Here is a 19,153-nt window from a genome sequence, read left to right as displayed (position 1 = left end):
TTGTTAAAACCTTCACAGCAGAGTTCTAATGTAGCCTAGATATCATTTCGGTGCCTGAGAAGTCCTGGCCAGAGAAACAACTCAAGAGCCACAGGTTAGAAGTGGACTCTGGAATCAGACCAATTAGCTTAAATCTACGTTCATGATTACTAGCTCTGAAACAGTGGGTGAGTCACTTATCTTCTTAAGTACTTTACATGAGTTAGCTAATTTCAATCTGCATGACAGTCCTATGGGATGTGCCTTCTATTATCATACTGGCTTGACAGATGAGGAAACCGAAGCACAGAGAGATGTTAAGTGACTTGCCCAAGGGGTCTTAAGGCCAGTAAGTGCAAGAGCCAGATTTCAAACCTGAACATTTTAGCATCGGAGGTTGTGTCTTTTCCACTTCTGCATGTAAACTGCTCTGCAGTGCCCGACAGAGAGAGTTTTATAAATGTTAGCTGTCGTTATTGCTATATATGAACATCACTGATTCTGACCACATCCCACATGTTCATGGTCACAAAGAAAGCCTTGATGAATACAGGTGATGAAACTGCAACACAATTCAAAGCATGTGACCTTATTTATTACTTTTCTTTTTACTTCTTGTGCTGTGCTATAATGTAGACCTATGGGAAAATTAAAAAAACAGTGCAGAGTTCATGTGCACCTTCACCTCGCTTCCTCGAATGGTAACAACTCATACAAATGTCATTACCACAATTAGGAAATTAACATCTGTGCAATACATAACCTAAACCACAGGCCACATGCAAGTGTCCCCATTTTTTGCCCTACTGCCCTCTGTCTTCCCAGGCCCCGATCTAGGGCCCTGCAGTGCAGCTAGCTGCGATGCACGCTCCAAGCTCTGACAGCTGCTCAGGCTTCCTTGTTTTTCAATGACTTGCTACAGTCAACAGAATCAAGTCCAAATGTCGAGCATGACCACGATTTAGCACCCTCTTATTCACACAGTCTCACCTCCTGTTATTCCCCCATATTTACTTCAAGTCTCTGCCAAAACAAATGAACTTTGGTTCTCAAAACAGACAGGGATATTCTCAAGCCTGTGTTTTGGCAAACATTATTCTTTTTGGCCTTTCCATAGGCTAACTCTTCCTAGTCTGCTCAGTGTGAAGTGTGAATGTTGCATCTCACGGAAAGTCTTACTTGATAAGCGGGTTAATTTTACTGTCATAATCATCCAAAAACATGTCTGTGAGGCACTACAGTAGGCATTAAGGTTGGAATTAACTTGAAAAAATCAGCACAATTCTTGCCCTCAAGGGACACACAATTATAGATATTTGCCCTAGCAGCTTTAAAACTCACAAAAATACAATAATGAAAAAAGACATCTTTTGCTCTTTTCAATTCTTTTGAAGACCATATATTTGCAACAGCAATGCCAACAGATAAACACAAGAGAAATCGAAGAATCTAACACTTTCAAATGTTTATTATGTACCAGACATATACACATTATTTGACACATTATTTGAATCCTCAAATTAAATCCATCCCTCAAACCAAATCAGGCTTCCTTGGTGGCTCAGACAGTAAGTAAAGAATCTGCCTGCAATGCGGGAAACCCAGGTTTGATCCCTGGATCAGAAAGATCCCCTGGAGAAGGGCATGGCGACCCACTTCAGTATTGTTGCCTAGAGAATTCCATGGACAGAGGAGCCTGGAGAGCTACAGTCCATGGGATCACAGACAGTTGGACACGACTGACAGGCTCACTCTCACACACACACACACACACACACACACACACGGATTAGTATCTCCACTTATTAAATGAGTAAAGTGATGCTCAGAGAATAAAGAGCAACCAACATCATACAGCCAGACAGAGCCAGTCTCCTGACTGAAATCCTGGGCTCCTCCCTCAAGAGAACATTTAAAGCCTCACAGAGCTATTAATTAATTAACTAACTAGAAGTATATTTGATCTACAACACTGTATTAGTTTCAGATACAAAACATTGTGATTCAACATTTTTATAGATTATACTCCATTTAAAGTGATTATAAAATAATGGCTATACTTCCCTGTGCTGTTCAATTTGTCCTTGCTGCCATTGTATTTTGTACACAGTAGTTTGTCTTTTAATCCCCATATCCCCATCTCACCCCTCCTTCTCCCCACTGACAGCCACTCATTTGTTCCCTCTGTGAGCCTGTTTCTGTTTTGTCATGTACATTCATTTGTTTTATTTCTTAGATTCCACATGAAAGTGATAACATACATAAGGTATATGTCTTTTTCAAAGTTACAATTTTAAAAGTGCAGTATTGGAGAAAAGTCTAATCTCAAAATTAAAGAACAGGTATTTATTCAGCCTGATCAATTACAAAGTACTAGGAGAAGGCAATGGCACCCCACTCCAGTACTCTTGCCTGGAAAATCCCATGGACAGAGGAGCCTGGTAGGCTGCAGTCCATGAGGTCGCTAAGAGTTGGACACGACTGAGTGACTTCACTTTCACTTTTCACTTTCATGCATTGGAGAAGGAAATGGCAACCCACTCCAGTGTTCTTGCCTGGAGAATCTCAGGGACGGGGGAGCCTGGTAGGCTGCAGTCCATGGGGTCGCTAAGAGTCGGACACGACTGAGTGACTTCACTTTCACTTTTCACTTTCATGCATTGGAGAGGGAAATGGCAACCCACTCCAGTGTTCTTGCCTGGAGGATCCCAGGGACAGAGGAGCCTGGTAGGAGGCTGTCTATGGGGTCACACAGAGTCGGACATGACTGAAGTGACATAGCAGTAGTAACATTCTTCTTTAAATCCTATCAGGGATGGGGGTACAAAAGAGACAGGTACCAGTGAGACACGTCCGTGAGTGAGCAAGTAAACGAACATTCCAGTAGGAGACTGATCCAGTCTTGGGATAATAACAGCAGTAGCAATGATAGGAATAATGGCAAAGACACTTACATAGCGCTTGCTACGTCCCGGTTGTTGTACTGTGTTAGTCGCTCGAGTCGTGTCCGACTCTGTGTGGCCCTTGTGGACTGCAGCCGCCAGGCTCCACTGTCCCTGCAATTCTCCAACAAGAACACTGGAGTGGGCTGCCATGCCCTTCCCCATGCTGTGTTTCTGGTGCTAGTCTAAAAGCGGTACATACACGTACTCATTTAATCCCCACAGCAACCCTACAAGTCTGGTACTATTATCACCCCCATTCTACAGATGAAGAAACTAGAACAGAGAGTTTAAGGGTCTTGCTCAGAGTAACTACTAATTGGTATCAAAGGTGGGATTCAGACTTAGGGAGTCTGGCTCTTGAGTCCATGCTCTTAACTGGTAGGTACATTGAAAACAAACTTGGGAGAAGCAGAAAGGTTTGGAAACTTCAGCACATGAAAAAAGTTAAACAAACTGTAACAATTTAAGATTCAGATTTAAGAAGAGTGACTTTCAAAAGATAATGAAAAGCTACTTTGCACTTCTTCAAACTTAAAGAAAAATAAGCATTTCCTGATGAGTTCTGTTAAATACTAAAACAGGTTAATTAAAGTAGTACAATCTGCTTCTCTGAAGATACTTAAAAATGAGATAGATCCACATTTGTCCAGAAATAATTTTAATGACAGGCAGGCTCTAACAAAACTGTGGGATTAGCTATCTGCCTAAAACTGGCCTAACACCATGAGTCTAACATTTTTTTTTCAATGTGCACTTGAATTACAAGTAGTTGCTTCGACACTGAGGCCTTGTGTGAGTGGTATTATGTAATATATAAAAATAGTTACAAGGAATCTCAATCTGAAAGCACACCAGTGTCACTTCTACTCTGGTTCCTTGTTTCCATTCTTTTTAAGACTTTCAAGGGCTCACAGGTTTGAGGGCTCTCCTCCACTCAGATATGTTTCTATATTCTCATAAAAGTTCCACTCCTCATCTCATTTAAGCACAGTGTTAACAATCTCTGGAAGCCTTCATTTTTTATCTTTTTAGCATACTAGGTACATGTATGGCATCATGAAAATGGACCAATATAATTCTGCTTAAATAAGACTCCAAAGTACAATTTTTACATTGTAATAAGGAAATCATTTTTCAAAACTAAGGCAATTTCAATTCTCTTGTCTTCTTTTTTGATTATGTCTCTTTCAGGGAAATACAAATATTATTCAACCTATTCATTCACAGCAGTAAAACAAAAAGTAACTGACACTATCTTTCCATTTCAGAGTAAGAAAAACTGAATCTGAAAAAAGCCTCAAATATTGCTCTAGTGATTTTTCTGCTCCTTAAACATAGAATCATCAGAAGAATAGAAAAAAATGTCATAGGCAACATGCAAAAGAAGTAGTAACAACACACAATGTTAACATCTGTTCTAAAAAGTAACTCACCGAAGTTTCCTTCCTTTGCTGGCTTTTCTATCTACTTTCTTGTGGATTTTGCTTCTTAGCTTCTGGATTGCAAGCCACTGCCTGGGAAATTCACAAGTGATATTATGCATCATCAACAGAAATAGTTACATGTGTTGACAAATCAGAATTTTTCTCACTAACAACGCTGCATAAAGAAATCATTCAACCTACACCAAGCTCCTCAAGACAGACTGGGGCCAAAGCGACTAATTGATTGAAGAGGATTTGTGCAACGGTAAAAAAAACAAATGGCAGCTGGGAAATTCTCCAGCAGATTTGGTGAACAACGCTCCTTAGTATGTGGAGTTACTGTGGCAAGCACTAAATCTACCAGTCTGCAGGGAAACCCATCGCACTGAGTGTAGGTGCTTGGGTTTGCTGCTGATGTTTAGTTGCACAGCCTATTCTATGACTAATATTGCACCTGCTGTTTGGTTTGAACATGTGAATTCTTTAAATCTAATTTTCCCATTGTTAATACCCAGCTGCTTTTCCTTGTGCTTTCCATTTTTTCTAAGTGTTAAGAATTATCTACTATTGATACTAGTTTTATAGTCATTTTATTTAATTTTCATTTCAGCTACATTATTTCAGAATGTGTTGCTAAAAGGGCTTCCCCCCACCTCCAAAAAAATCTCAATACCAGGAGCCCCCAAATAATCTCAATACCACTGTCACACCGAAAAAAAGTTAAATATCAAATATTCAGTCAGTCTTTGAATTTTCCAGATTGTCTCAATTTTACAGTTGGTTTGTTTGAATCAGGATCCAAACAAGAGTCATATTTTCAGCAAGTCATTTTAAATTAAAAGAAATTCGTTTTCAAATAAAGGATACTGGGCTAAGAAAATCTTCATAAATTGTGTATATGAACAAAATGTGGGGGGAAAACAGAGAAAGAGCAGCAGCTGGTCATCTTACCTGACTCAAATGAAAGTTCAACATCAAAAAAAAAAAAAAATCTAGGGAAATCCAATTATTGTAATCTTAATATAATCTTAATTACCATAATCTATTTTATTGTAAAGTCAGATAGATGTACAATATAATCACCACTTAAATGCAATTTGCTCGATCACATTAAATTTATAGTGAACAGCTCTCTATAGCATTCCAGTGATATACAAAATATTAACATCTTTTCCTAATTTTCAAAGGTTTTACTCACATAAAATTATTTCATCAGCACAAATTTTTCCTTGTGATCTCTCAGAATGCTGCTCTTCCCCAGAATCCCATTCTGACACCTGCAGCTTTGGTTTCCATTTATGCTCTTGCAAGTTATGGCTCATGGCTATTTAAATGTACACTATTCATTAGGTAGCACTTTAAATGTCTTTTTTGTTTTCCAACCACAGGATGAAGCATACGCACAAGGGTCTTCCTTCCTTCACTGTGTTCCATCCTACCCTGACATCTGGGCAATGCTGCCGAGTTCCACGTCTAATTCTGCGGCAGCTTTCACTGAAGGGGCAGAGGTCTAAATGAGAGCAGACTCACAGAGCGAGGAATGGGTTGTGCCCAGTGCCAGGTCCTGACAGCTGAGAGCACACATTTTTATCCACTGATCAGAGACTGATACAGATCTAATTTCAATGCAAAGAGCTTAAAATGGACTTTGTGAAACAAACCCTAAAATAAACCCTTTACAGGTAGATATTTGGTAATCTCATTCAAATTGCCATTCAAGTTATGGCAATGTAGAGGAAACAATTTCCATCACTTTGTCTGTCTAGCTCTTGTTATCATGCTTAACTTTTTTTTGCTGGCCACGTCACACAGCTTACAGGATCTCAATTCCCCGACCAGAAACTGAATCCTGGCCAAGGTAGAGAAAACCTGGAATCCTAACCACTAGGCCACCGAGGAACTCCCAGCTTTCATAATTATAGAACCAGTCGTTGCCTTGGAAGTAGCATTAAGGGGACTCAGATGGAGAAACTATTACACAGCCTGCCTATATGAACAGAAAGCCATATCCAAATTACCTTCCCATGGCCACCTGATCATTGGGGTCCAAGGAGCTGGTCTTCCGTTCTATGAGTTCTCGGAGAAGCTAGGGGAGAAAGGAAAGCAGGTGACTTATTTATCATCTCCCAGCACCAACTGACTTTAAAAGGGCATTGGAGGAATTCTGAATGGCACAGTGACAGCTCTGAAACTACAATCAATAAGGGACAACCCAGTGGCAAGAGCATGACCGAATTCCCATGAACCCTTTCATATTTATACATCTTTAAAAAGGTGGCTATTGCAATAACTGAGAGCAGAAGTCCATTTGGAAGACTTATTGTCCCGCAGTGCATCTCAAACGGATCAATGAGTATGCAATATCCCCTTCGTTGTTTTTATGATTAGTCTTGTCCTCCTCGTTGATATCAATGGAGAATCTTTAAAAGGTCAGGTGGGAAGGGCTGGGTGGCGAAAAGGAAAATGCATCGGCTTCTCACCCACAAGATAATGGTATGTGGTTAACTTCTGACCTATAACCCCAGCAGTCAGGATGGTCTTCTTTAGGCAAAAAGCCTTTACTGGATATAATTAGAACTGTGGACTTTCTGCTCTTGCCTTCCATACCTGATACTCTACCATGCTTATGAATAAATGTTTTAACCATGCAGTCTGCAAAGCAGTGCTCAGTTGCTAAGTCAGATCTGACTCTTGCGACCCCACAGACCGTAGCCCGTCAGGCTCTTCTGTCCATTGAATTTTCCAGGTAAGGAATACTGGATCTTCTGAATACTTGAGGGGATCTTCCCAACCCAGGATCAAACCTGCATTTCCTGCATTGCAGGCAGATTCTGTACCACTGAGCCTCCTGGGAAGCCCAACCATATATGATACCAACACATATACAGTCATAGTAATTTTAAGAGGGAACCTAAAGAAAGTTGTACTCTGAACACAACCCAGAGAGCCAGTCTCTCAGTGCACACAACTAACTCCATGGGAAATAAACCACTCTCCAGCTCTCCTCTTAATCCTGGTTAGTCCCCCGAGTGCAAGCTCCGTCTACTTCTCTAGCTCTCACACACAATGAAGAATTTGCATTGGATCTTAAAAAGTCTTAGCCAGGAGAAGCAATAAATTTAAAAGTTAGACATTAAAGGAGGAGAATTTCAACTTATAATAATAAAACTAGATTATCATCTCTCCTATACAAGTGCTATGCGGTGCAGGGAAACAGCAACAGAGATTAAAATTCCAAAAAATCTTCTGAAAGAAATCCTAAAAATAAACCCCTTCCGGCTTGTCACCAGTCAAGAATATAGGTTTGACTTTAAAACTTGTTTCTTCACAAACATAAGTAATTATTTTGTAGGTAAGGCACAGAAGCAACATATATATAGTTCACCAAGTTAAACAGTCTAAGTCTGAGGGGAATAAAGAAGGGATAAATTCCTACGAAAGCAGTTCACTTTCTAATTGTCATTTGCTTATGTAAGTGAGCACTGGGAGAAGGAAAACAAATTTGTGAAAATATTCATTTCCATATAGGATGAATCTTTATTGCAAAAGGGAAAAGGCAATCTCAGTTGCAAATAAAAAAACCCCCTGTGCTGTTTTTTCATTTGCTTATTTTAGACATTATTACCGTGGCAATTATGTTTAAAAATGTGGGGACCGGAGGCCTCTGTTTTATTATCACTGGAAAACAGCAAGCTATTTCTCTGCCCTGTTTATCTGATTGACTCCCAACATCTTTCTGGCAGCCAATCTATCAGTTTATCTCCCCTACTTCATCACAGTCACTTCTGGCAGCTAGATACAAGATCCAAATCCAGTGTTACACAGACGTTCGACACAGGAGCCCCGTGTAACATGCTACTCTGTAAACAGCTGCCCTTAAGGCTGAGCCAAAATGGGCTCTGGTTCCTAGTCAACATCCTGTCAAAAGCAAGGTTGCGCAGGCAGAGGAAAGACAGCTTAACAAAAAAAAATTTTTTAAAGAAAGAAAAAGAATAAAAAGGAAGGAAAACATACCGATGAATCTGTTTGCAGAACAGCAATGGAGACGCAGACAGAGAACAGAGTTATGGACAAGGGTGAGGAGAAGAGGGAGAGGGTGAGATAAACGGAGAGCAGCGTGGATGAATGTATATATGTAAATAGATAGCCAATGGGGATTTGCTGTATGACTCAGGGAACTCACACTGCACTAGTTGCTCAGTCCTGTCCGACTCTTCGTGACCCCATGGACTGTAGCCCACCAGGCTCCTCTGTCCATGGGATTCTCCAGGCAAAAACACTGGAATGGGTTGCCATTCCCTTCTCCAGGGGATCTTCCCAACCCAGGGATTGAACCTGGGTCTCCTGCATTGCAGGCAGATTCTTCACCATCTGAGCCACCAGGGAAGCCCCAGTGGGGCTTATTCTGTAATAATCTAGAGGGGTGGGAAAGGGCGGGAGGTGGGAGAGAGATTCAAGAGGGAAGGGACATATGTACACCTATGGTTAATTCATGTTGATGTGTGACAGAAATCAAACCAATATTGCAAAGCAATCATCAATCTGTTAAAAATATATAAATATTTTTTTCAAAAAAGGAAGGAAAATAAATAATGGAATGACTACATCTCATTGCCCTTACCTTGTTCCAGCCATGTAAGAGAGAACAGCCACCATTCCTGGTTTTCCTAACGGTCTCTGATCCCTTGAGACTGGGGACAGCCACTGGGAGCTCGGGAAAAGCTGCCCCAGCACAATGGAGACGGCTGGAAACAGGAGCCCCACGCCCGCAGCGGGGGTGTGACACGCACAGCAGTCCCTGCGATTCCAACACCAAGCTGGTGCAGCATTTACTCTCAAGCACCCTGTGCACTTTACATATTCTGGGTTGCATTTTCATTACCTTGGTGCTTTACACAGCTATTCTTAGTCACTTGTGGTTAGGAAGAGAGTTTTACTGGTCTGTCTGGCTGAATCTAGGTTATCCATGCAGCCCGATGAATTCATTCAGTGTGAGAAGACTGTGTTGTGTGCAAGGCAAGAATAAGAAAGCAGCAAGAAAATTCAGGTAAATAAACTCTTCTCCTGGCTATTGCCATTTCCCACAGCTCTCACTAACACTAGGCTTAAATTTAATCAGGAATACTGCTTTCCAAAAAGTTGCTGAAAAATGAAGTTTTAGGGATACTGATGGAAGAATTTAGCTTTGCCTCTTAGTTCAATTTTTATGGCTTCACTTAGGAACAAACTTTTCCATTAAAATTAAGGTTTGTGGTAGTTACCAGAGGTTTTCATTTCAACAATAATGATACAGTATCTGTAATTTTCTATGTGATCTGGAAAATGGAGAGGTATGTGAAATATTTTTGTTCTAGTCTGTTCTCTAGTTCTAGGGGAAAATCATACATGTGGGTGGGTTCCCCAGTCAGCCCACAAAAACCTATGTGACCCATAACCACGTATGCAAGGAATGACATTGACAGTACTATCAGAATCTAACCAGCAGTTACCATATTCTGCCTGGAAAAAGGCATGCTGGAATCAGTTTAAAATGGCAGGCTGAACACATTGGTTTATCTCGTCTCCCTTCTCAACTCCTCCAAGAGACAGTAGAGGAGGAAAAAGTAAAAAGATGTATTAACCCACAAGGAAAAAAGAGGAAAGGGAGAGCTAGTGAGAGTACATTTTCACAGAATTTTCCAAGATAGTCAGGAGATGAAGAGCAAAAAGGAAGTTATCGCCCGAGGGCCCACAGGCAATGAAGGTGAGTGAATCAGGCCCGTGGAGCCCCCGTGAGCAGGAGCTCAGAGGGCAGCTCCCCTAAAAGCAGGGCAGGGGCAGAACCACGGGGCCTTCTGGAGTGTCCACGTGGCCAAGTGACTGTCCGCCGGGGCGGGGGGGGAAGGAGGCTCGATTCTCTGGAAAAACAGAGTCACAGAAACTCCAAACTGAGAGATATGAGGCACCGAAGGCTGACGTCTGGGACCTTCTGTCTCCTTCCCCACCCTGTGCCCAGGACACTGTCACCACGTGACAAGTTCCTAGGCAGAAGAGCAGGGGAGTGTTTTCTGGAGAAACTGCATGGTCATCCCCCAGCTCCCCAGAAAAGAAGATTTCCAAGTTCTGAGAACCAAGAGGTTACCAAAATTACATACAAAGGAGACAGAAAGCTCCACCCAGGTTTCAGAGATACTTTAGAATGCTGTACTCTGAAACATGAAGCGACAGCTAAGGATCACCTGCATCTGAGGAAAGCCTCAGACAGAGACCAAAGCAAATGGGAAAAAAGCAACTTAAGAAAGCAATACAAGGAACAAACAAAACACACCCAGACAAAAGAAAGAAAAGAAAAAGAACTCACAATTCCTCCTCCTCCTCTCTGAGGACACCCTCAGAGAAGTGAGAGAAACATACTTCCACAAGAATGGGGTGCTGTGACAGAAGAGTACAATGGGAGACTGAACACAAGAAACATTTAACATTTGCAACAGAACTGGAAGACAAATGTACAAAAATCTCTATCTCTTGATTATTTGTGAAAGAAGAAAATAACTTAGAGGATAATCCAGGAAGTTAAACACCTACCTAACAAAAAAGGCTGGGAGAAAATTATTAAAGAAATAATTATGAAAACCTCCCCAAATCGAAGGACGGGAATGAACTAATAACCACCACCCAATGCAACCTAGTGCAACGAAGGGAAAAGAACCTTTCATAAGACACATCATCATGAAATGTGGAACTCTAGAAGCAAAGAAAAGATCCTAAAGGGTGAGAGGAAGAATAGGTCACATGTAAAGAAGGTGACTATATGGCCCCATCTACCACAGAGAGTCCTGGCTAAAGTCTCCCGTCCTGCTATTTCTTCAGGCTAGCACCTCAAGGGTCCCAGTCTTGACAATGAATTATACAGTCATCCGAAACCTTAAGGAACATAAATCTAAATGGGATTAGACATCTCAATAGCAATAACAGATATCAGAGGACAGCAGAGCAAAACCTTCAAAATGCTGAGGAAAATGACTTTCAACCTCAAGTTCCATACACAGCCAAAGCACTAACCAAGGATGAGAGTTCATAAAGCATTTCACACAGGCAAGGACTCAATAATTTACCTTCCACAGGCTCTTTCACAGGAAGATGTGCGTCAGTAAAATGAGAGCATGTGGCCAGAAGGACAAAGACAAGAGGTGTCTCTGGAACCCTTTTTGCACGTGCACTGCCTGGAACATGCTTCCCTAACCACTAACTGGCTTACATCACACCCTCCATGTGCGTGCTCAGTCGTGTGCGACTCTTTCGTGACCCCATGCACTGCAGCCCACCAGGCTTCTCTGTCCATGGGATTCTCCAGGCAAGAATACTGGAGTCGGCTGCCATACCCTCCTCCAGGGGATCTTCAGATCCAGGGATCAAACCCATGTCTCTTGCATCTCCTACACTGGCAGGCAGATTATTGACCACTGCGCCACCCTCTCTACCTCCTTGCTAAATCTCAGCTCAATTACCTCCGTTCTCAGGAAAGCCTCTCTTAACTGCAGCCCTCCATACACATTCACATGATATTCCTGATGTATTTAATTTATATTTTATTAGTGGAGTACATGATTAATGTCTATTTCCTCCACTAGCCGACTGCTTCACAGAAAGCAGAGAATGTAACAGTGTGCTCACCACTCTATCCTGTCCACTGGCCCACTGAAGGAGCTCAATAAATACATACATGCACAGAGTGGGGGAATTGTTTCTGGCAGAAAATATCAAATTTTTATTTACTTTACCACACACACACACACACAGACTCCTTTTGTTTTTAAACAAAAGCAATCATACTGTGTAATACCTTGCTCTTAATCCAGAGTACCACTATCTACTTAAGCAACTGGGGAACCTCTTGGTTTTCAATCTCTTGGCACTAATGGCAAAGAACCTGCCTGCCAGTGCAGGAGAAATAAGAGACATGGGCTCGATCCCGGATTTGGGAAGCTCCCCTGGAAGAGGGCATGCTAACCCACTCCAGTATTCCTGCCTGGAGAATCCCATCAACAGAGGAGTCTGGCGGGCTGCGGTCTACAGTGTCTCCAAGAGTCGGACAAGACTGAAGTGCCTGCACGATTACCAGCACCTCCTCCTCCTCAAACAGCATTCTCTTTCCCCCGCGTCTTGCACAGGGCCTAGAGAACTGTGTGGTTTAAGTGCGTGGGGATTACCCTTTTTTCAACCATCCCAAGAGAACCTGAATTTTTTAAAAAACTACTTAATCCAAATGAATGAAAAAAATCTCAAAACACTTCTCATTATTTTACTGTTAAAATGATGTCGATCTTGCCTCCCTCTTGGGTCTCATTTCCCAAGGGAGAGAGTTGGTTCTTCTCAGGAAAAGAAGAGCGGGAACACGTCTTTTGCTCTTCCTCTAACCATCTCCCCCATGCCCCGTCATACACTGATTCTTTCTGTAGTATCTTCAAGTTGGTCTTTTTACCAACTTGTGTCTTGACATCTTTGTAATAAAGGTGGGAATCCATTTCATAAGTGTTTTCTGTTATCAGGGTTTCTTTTATCAGTTTGTCAAATCCCAGTTGCAGGTGCCCATCTCCCACCTTCTAAGATCTAATGATTCTATGTATGAGTTTTCAACTCTGCCCCATGGTTCAACGTAACCGTGAACACCGCCCAGTAAGTCTGTAAAATGCCATGGCTGTGGAGTCTGACATACCTGGGCTCTGTGCCCTTTATTAGATGCGAACTTTGGGACAAGTTATTTGTCCCTTCTGAGACTCGGTTTCCTCATAATAACTGTACCTCATAAAGTTGATTTGCAATCTTAAAAGATGATAAAAGTAAAGCACTTTGCAAAATCCAAGTGTTCAATAAATTAAAATACTGTTGACATCAGATAATGATACTCAGAGATAAAGACAGAACTCAATTTGGGACAAAAAAATTCCACAGCTGAATCACCACAGCTGCTAACAATAACAATGAGCAAATATGATAATTCAAAGTTCCTTTCTACTGATTGCCAACAGTGGATAACAAATATGATGTGTAATGAAGGAAAATCAGAATGAAAGGGAGAAAGTGTAAAAAGGACAGAAAAAACTCACAATAGTAGTAAGTCAATACCTGAAAAGCAGACTGTTATTTGAAGGACTTTTTCCAAACCAAACCATGATTAATTCAGGCACAAGTGATCCTCTCCTTTACCATTTATTCTATTAGGACAACTAACTGCTCTTCGCTCTCCAGGACCTGCACCCACCCCATCACCCTCTGCTCCCGCAGCCACCCCTCCACCTCACCTTCTGCAGCATCCTATCCACCCCTCTACAAAGGCCTCGATCAAACGCCATCACCTCCCCACAGCCTTCTCTGATTCTGCCAGACCGTTAAGAATCTCCCTTCTCCTGAATTCTTTATCACTCCCTCGCCCAGCACTCTGGTTGTTTACAGCGCCTTTGCTTGACTGTAAGCGTCCTGGGGGTAAGTAAGGCACAGTCTCACTCAAAATTCTCTCCTCCTTCAGAACTCTGCACACTGCCTTGCTCACAGTGACTATTCGATAGTATCTCTGAAAGGAAAGAGTTAAGTTCTAGATCTTTGGATCAAAGATGAAAAGCATCCCACTTCTGCAGCGGCAAGTACAATATTTACAAGAGTAATATTAATAACAGAGAGAAGCACGGAGGGAAGTCAAATGCATGAATAAAAACCCGAGTGCATCTTCCTACTGAAGTTCCAGATAGCCCACCTTTGGTTACTAAAATCAGAAAATGTACCGCTCGAGGCGACCACTGAAGAAGTCAGCCTTAACTCTGCCTCACTGCCCTCGGTCTTTTAAGGATTTGATTAGTTTTTCCACTTTCTGATTCAGCGTTGCCTCGTGCCTCCACTCCACAGCTGGAGCTAAGGCCTGTGATTTGGAAGGGATGATAAATTCATTCGCTGAGGAAATTCACACTGTTTCCTCAGCACAAGTTCTAAAATATTTCGAAGGCCGTAATATTTCACCAGGCCTGGCCATTGGGGTTAAAATTTATTAGTCAAAACAGAAAACTTTCTCATCAGACCTTATATATTCCATTAGGCATGATATATAGTGTCTCCCAATGTCTAATTATTAACTAGAAGTGTAAGTAAATCATTACCAGTATTCAGCTCTGATATGTGAAGACAGAGAGAGAATTAGGCAATTTGACTGCTAAAGAACTTGCTTTTCCTTTCTTTTTCCCATACATAAAAAAAATTTTACAAGGATTAAGTGACTGCATTAAGCCATTCTTCCTAATCTATACCAAAAGGGACAAGGTACCAGGAGTGCTATTGTTTAGAATTTCCCACAGCCCCATTTCCAGGATTCTGTCTCCTGGTAAACGGATAGACGTCCTGGTGTGTGCTTGTGTGTGTGTGTGTGTGTGTGTGTATATATATATATATATATATATATGTGTGTGTGTATGTGGGTTTTTTTTCCTATCTATAAAATAAAAGGTGAGGAGAGGGGTTATACATCCTTTTGGATACTAGATCAATCACTGACTATTTCTGGGCATTATATGGTATTCTATTGTATAATGACACTATGCTATGCAACATTTGTATTCAAAGAATGAAGAGGAAGTCGTTCAGAACTAGAGACTGTTTTGCTAAAAAGGCTTTACAAGGAACCAAGAGTGCAGTGCTAACCTATATTCTGCATTATGTCCTCTAAGGATTAAAAGCCCAGAGGAAACAAACCTCAGCCTCTCCTTCCAGGATTCTCCCTTTAGCCTGCAGACTCCAGTATTCCTCCCTGCTCAGATCAATAGCCCATTGATCCTGCCACCTTTTCAGCATGCCTCCCCCGCTCCTCCTCACGTGCTCGCCTCTCTCCATACTCATGGGCATGCGATGCCACCGTCCACCAGGACGGTCCCTTCCGGTAAACGCCCTCAAGTCTGCTGCGAGCTGTCCCTTGGTCATACAGATCCACGGTCTGTATGCCATACGCTCCCTCGGGGACTGATGTGTCCTGGAATTCAGAGCTTTTGGGATTTGGGAGAAGGTGATGATACAGTGTATGTACCATAAATGCCCCAGCGAAGCCTGGGGCAGCACCCCAAAGTCAAACACATCAACACCTCTGCAGCAAAATACATGAGTATCCCCACCTAGTGGGATAAATAAAGCCTCACAGGTTAATACGCAGGCTTCCCTAGTAGTTCAGTTGGTACATAATCTGCCTGCAGTGGGGGAGACCTAGGTTCAATCTCTGGGTTGGGAAGATCCCCTGGAGAAGGCAAAGGCTACCCACTCCAGTATTCTGGCCTGGAGAATTCTATACTTTGTGACTATGGGGTCACAAAGAGTCGGACACAGCTGAATGACTTTCACTTTCATAGGTTAATACGGCTTCAGAACCATTCAGATGTTGCCACCAAACTTACAAAAACAAACAAGCACACTACTGTAAGTGTTCGGTGTCAGAATTGCAGGTGAGGGATTATGTACCTGTATTTGCTTGTTAAATCTCAGTACCGCATCCATACGGCTGCAATGAGTGGAGAAACAGACAAGATGTACTGAACTGGTTCCACTAACCTTACGCAGGTCTCCAGTGCTCCCAATTACACTCTCCTGCTCTGCTCGAAGACTCTGCCGTATCTTCTCTTTTCTCAGACCTCCAGACCCTGCACTCAGGTAAGAACCTCACATACTACCCTCCCCATAGCTCCTTGGGTACAAGAGTTCCTACACTCTGTCCTCATGCCCATACCTTACACAAGAGCTGCCCATGAGACCAACCCCTCTGTGTACCAACCTGTGTACACAGCAGCAGCCACTCTCACCTCCTTCCTGAAATGTGCATGACGCCCTCTACGGGATCATTTCCATCAGAAAACAGTATACAGGATCCCTGATTGGGGAACCAAGATCCCACAAGCAGCTAAGCCTGAGGGCTGCCACTACTGAGGCTGTGGGCTCTAGAGCCCACGCTCCACGACAAGAAGCCTGTGTACAGCACCAAAGACCCTGCACAGCCTGAAAAATAAACAAAAGGACGACAACAAAAGCAACATACAGAGGACATCTACCTGAAACCCAAACAAGAAACCCACTCCTGACCCCTGCTGCCCATTTCTCCCCTTTAGGGCAAGCTTTCTCCAGACTGTCTATGCCGCCTCCAACTTTTCTCCCTCCATTCTCTCTTGAACCTGCTTCAACACTCAAACAAAACAGTTTCTGTGAAGGTCCCAATGGCTTCCACGTTGCTGAACCAAATAGCCAGTTCTCACTCCTTACCTTATTTGATCTATCTGCAACATTCAACACAGTATGTCACTCTTTTCTTTAACAGAAAAAAAAACCTTATTCAGATAAAATGCACATACAATAGAGCTCACCAATTTAGACTATGATTCAATGGTTCTGTGTATTCACTGAGGTGTGCAACCATCATCACAATCAATTTCAGAATATTTTCATCACTGTCAAAAGACTGGCTTTTTTTTCATCAGCTACTCCCATTTCACCCCCAATATTGCCAGCCCTAGGCAACCACCTATCCACTTCCTCGCTTCTATAAAGTGTGCCTATTCGGAGCATTTAATAAATCATACAAATATGGTCTGTGACTCTCTTGTTTCACTTAACTTACCATAATGTTTTCAAAAGTTATCCATGTTGCAAGTTTCAGACCTTCATCCTCTTTATGGTTGAATAGTATTTATTATATGGATATACCACATTTTGTTTATCGGTTGATGGTCACTTGAGTTGTTTCCTTTATGGCTATTATGAATAACGCTACAGATATTCTCGTACAAGTTTTTGTGTGGACATACGATTTTCATTTCTTTTGGGTGTAAACCTCAGAGTAGAACTGCTGGGTCGTATGGTAACTCTATGGTTGACCTGAGGAACTACCGAACTGTTTTCCATAGAGGCTGCGCCAATTTATATTTCTACCAACAGTGTATGAGGGTTCCAGATTCTCCATATTCTCCCCAAACTTGTTATCATCTGTCTTTTTTGATCATAGCTATCCTAGTGATCAAAGTAGTATTCACTGTGGTTCTGATTTGTATTTCCCCAAAGACTAGTAACGGTGAGCACCTTACTAGTCGTTTAAATACCTTCTTTGGAGAAATGGTTATTCAGATCATTCGCCATTTTTTAGTAGGTTATTTGCTTTTATTATTGAGTTTAAGAGTTCTTTATATATTCTAGATACCAGTCCTTTATCAGATAGACAATGTAAAAATATCTTCTCCCACTCTGTGGGTCTTTCCACTTTTCCGGTAGGACCTCTTGCAGCTCAAAAGTTTTCAATTTCGATGAAGTTCAACGTCTCTGTTTTTATTCTGTTTTGTCACTTGTGCTTTTGCGGTCATACTTAAGAAACTATTTCCTAACCCGAAGTCATGAAGACTTACTCCTGTGTTTTTTTCTACAAGTTTTATAGTTCGGTCTCTTATGTGTAGGTATATATCAACTTAAGAGTTAATCTTCGCGTAGGAATGAGAGAGGGCTCTAACTTCACTCTTCTGCAAGTGGGTATCCAGTTGTCCTAGCATTATTTGTTGTAAAGACTTCTCACCGCTGTCTTGGCACCCCTGTCGAAAATCAATTGACCATAACTGTAAAGGTTTATTTCTGAATTCTCAATCGTATTCTATTGATCTAATGCCTAACCTTATACCAGTACCACAACATCTTAATTACTATAGCTTTGTAATAAGTTTTGAAATTAGGAACTATGAGTCCTCCAACTTCGATCTTTTTCAAGATTGTTTTGGCTATCCTGGGTCTTTTGTATTTCCATATCAATTTTAGGATCTGCTCATCACTTTCAGCAGAAAGATAGCTGGGATTCTGATAGAGATTGAGTTGAATCTGTATATCAATTAAGGAGTACTGTCATTTTAACAATACTTAAGTCTTCTAATCCATAAATTAGAATTTTTCTAATTCATGAAATGGGATGGCTTTCCATTTATCTAAGTCTTTTAAAATTTCTTTCAGCAAAGTTTATAACTTTTTGCATACAGGTCTTTGGGCTTCACAGGTAGCACCAATGGTAAAGAATCTGCCTGCCAATTTGGAGATGCAAGAGACACAGGTTCAGACCCTGAGCTGGGAAGATCCCCTGGAGTAGGAAACGCCAACCTGCTCCAGTACTCTTGCCTGGAAACATTCCGCAGACAGAGGAGCCTGGTAGGCTACAGTCCATGGGGTCACAAAGAGTTGGACATGACTGAGTGCGCACACGCACACACACACACACGCACACACACACACACACAACAATGTAAGTCTTTTACCTCCTTGGTTAAATTTATTCTCGGGTATTTTCCTCTTCTGGATGCTATTGTAAATGGAATAGCTTTCTTAACTTTTCAGACTGCTTACTGCTGGTGTAGAGAAACACAACTGATTTTTTTGTGTTTATTCTGTATCCTGCAATTCATGATTGAGTAGTTTTCCGGTGGCTTCTTTGGGATTTCTATATACAGGATCATGGCAACTGCAAATAAGAGATACTTCTACTTCTTCTTTTCCAACTTAGATGCCTTTTATTTCTTTCTAACTGCCCATGCTAATTTACTCCAGTACAATGTTGAATATTAGTGGCAAGAGCATCCTTGCCTTACTTCTAATCTTTGGGGAAAGTTTTCTGTCTTTCACCACTGAATAGGATGTTAGTTACAGGTTTTCACAGATGTTCCTTACTAGGTAAGGAATTCTCTTCCATCCCTATTTGTTGAGTGTTTATCATAAAAGGGTGTCAAACAATTTTCTGCATCTATTGAGATGATCATGTTTTTGGCCCTTATAACATTTGAT

General features: G+C 41.7%; 1 protein-coding gene across 2 annotated transcripts in view; it reads right to left on the bottom strand.

The window, feature by feature from the left end:
- Positions 1–19,153, bottom strand: part of AATF (apoptosis antagonizing transcription factor) — a 108,058-nt gene that overhangs the window by 31,501 nt on the left and 57,404 nt on the right. The window contains exons 9-10 of one of the 2 annotated variants that reach the window (XM_002695618.7): positions 6,367–6,434; positions 4,358–4,438 (exon numbers count right to left, since the gene is read on the bottom strand). In XM_002695618.7, coding sequence (XP_002695664.3) covers positions 4,358–4,438; positions 6,367–6,434 — 149 coding nt within the window. Of the gene's footprint in view, positions 1–4,357; positions 4,439–6,366; positions 6,435–17,478; positions 17,923–19,153 lie in introns of those variants that run through there. The other variant, XM_005220045.5, reaches the window with a different exon arrangement.

The sequence above is a fragment of the Bos taurus genome, chromosome 19 (genome assembly GCF_002263795.3).
Source record: "Bos taurus isolate L1 Dominette 01449 registration number 42190680 breed Hereford chromosome 19, ARS-UCD2.0, whole genome shotgun sequence".
In the NCBI taxonomy this organism is placed as follows: domain Eukaryota; kingdom Metazoa; phylum Chordata; class Mammalia; order Artiodactyla; family Bovidae; genus Bos; species Bos taurus.
Note: the sequence above shows the minus strand (reverse complement) of the source record. Positions and strands in the feature narration are given on the sequence as shown.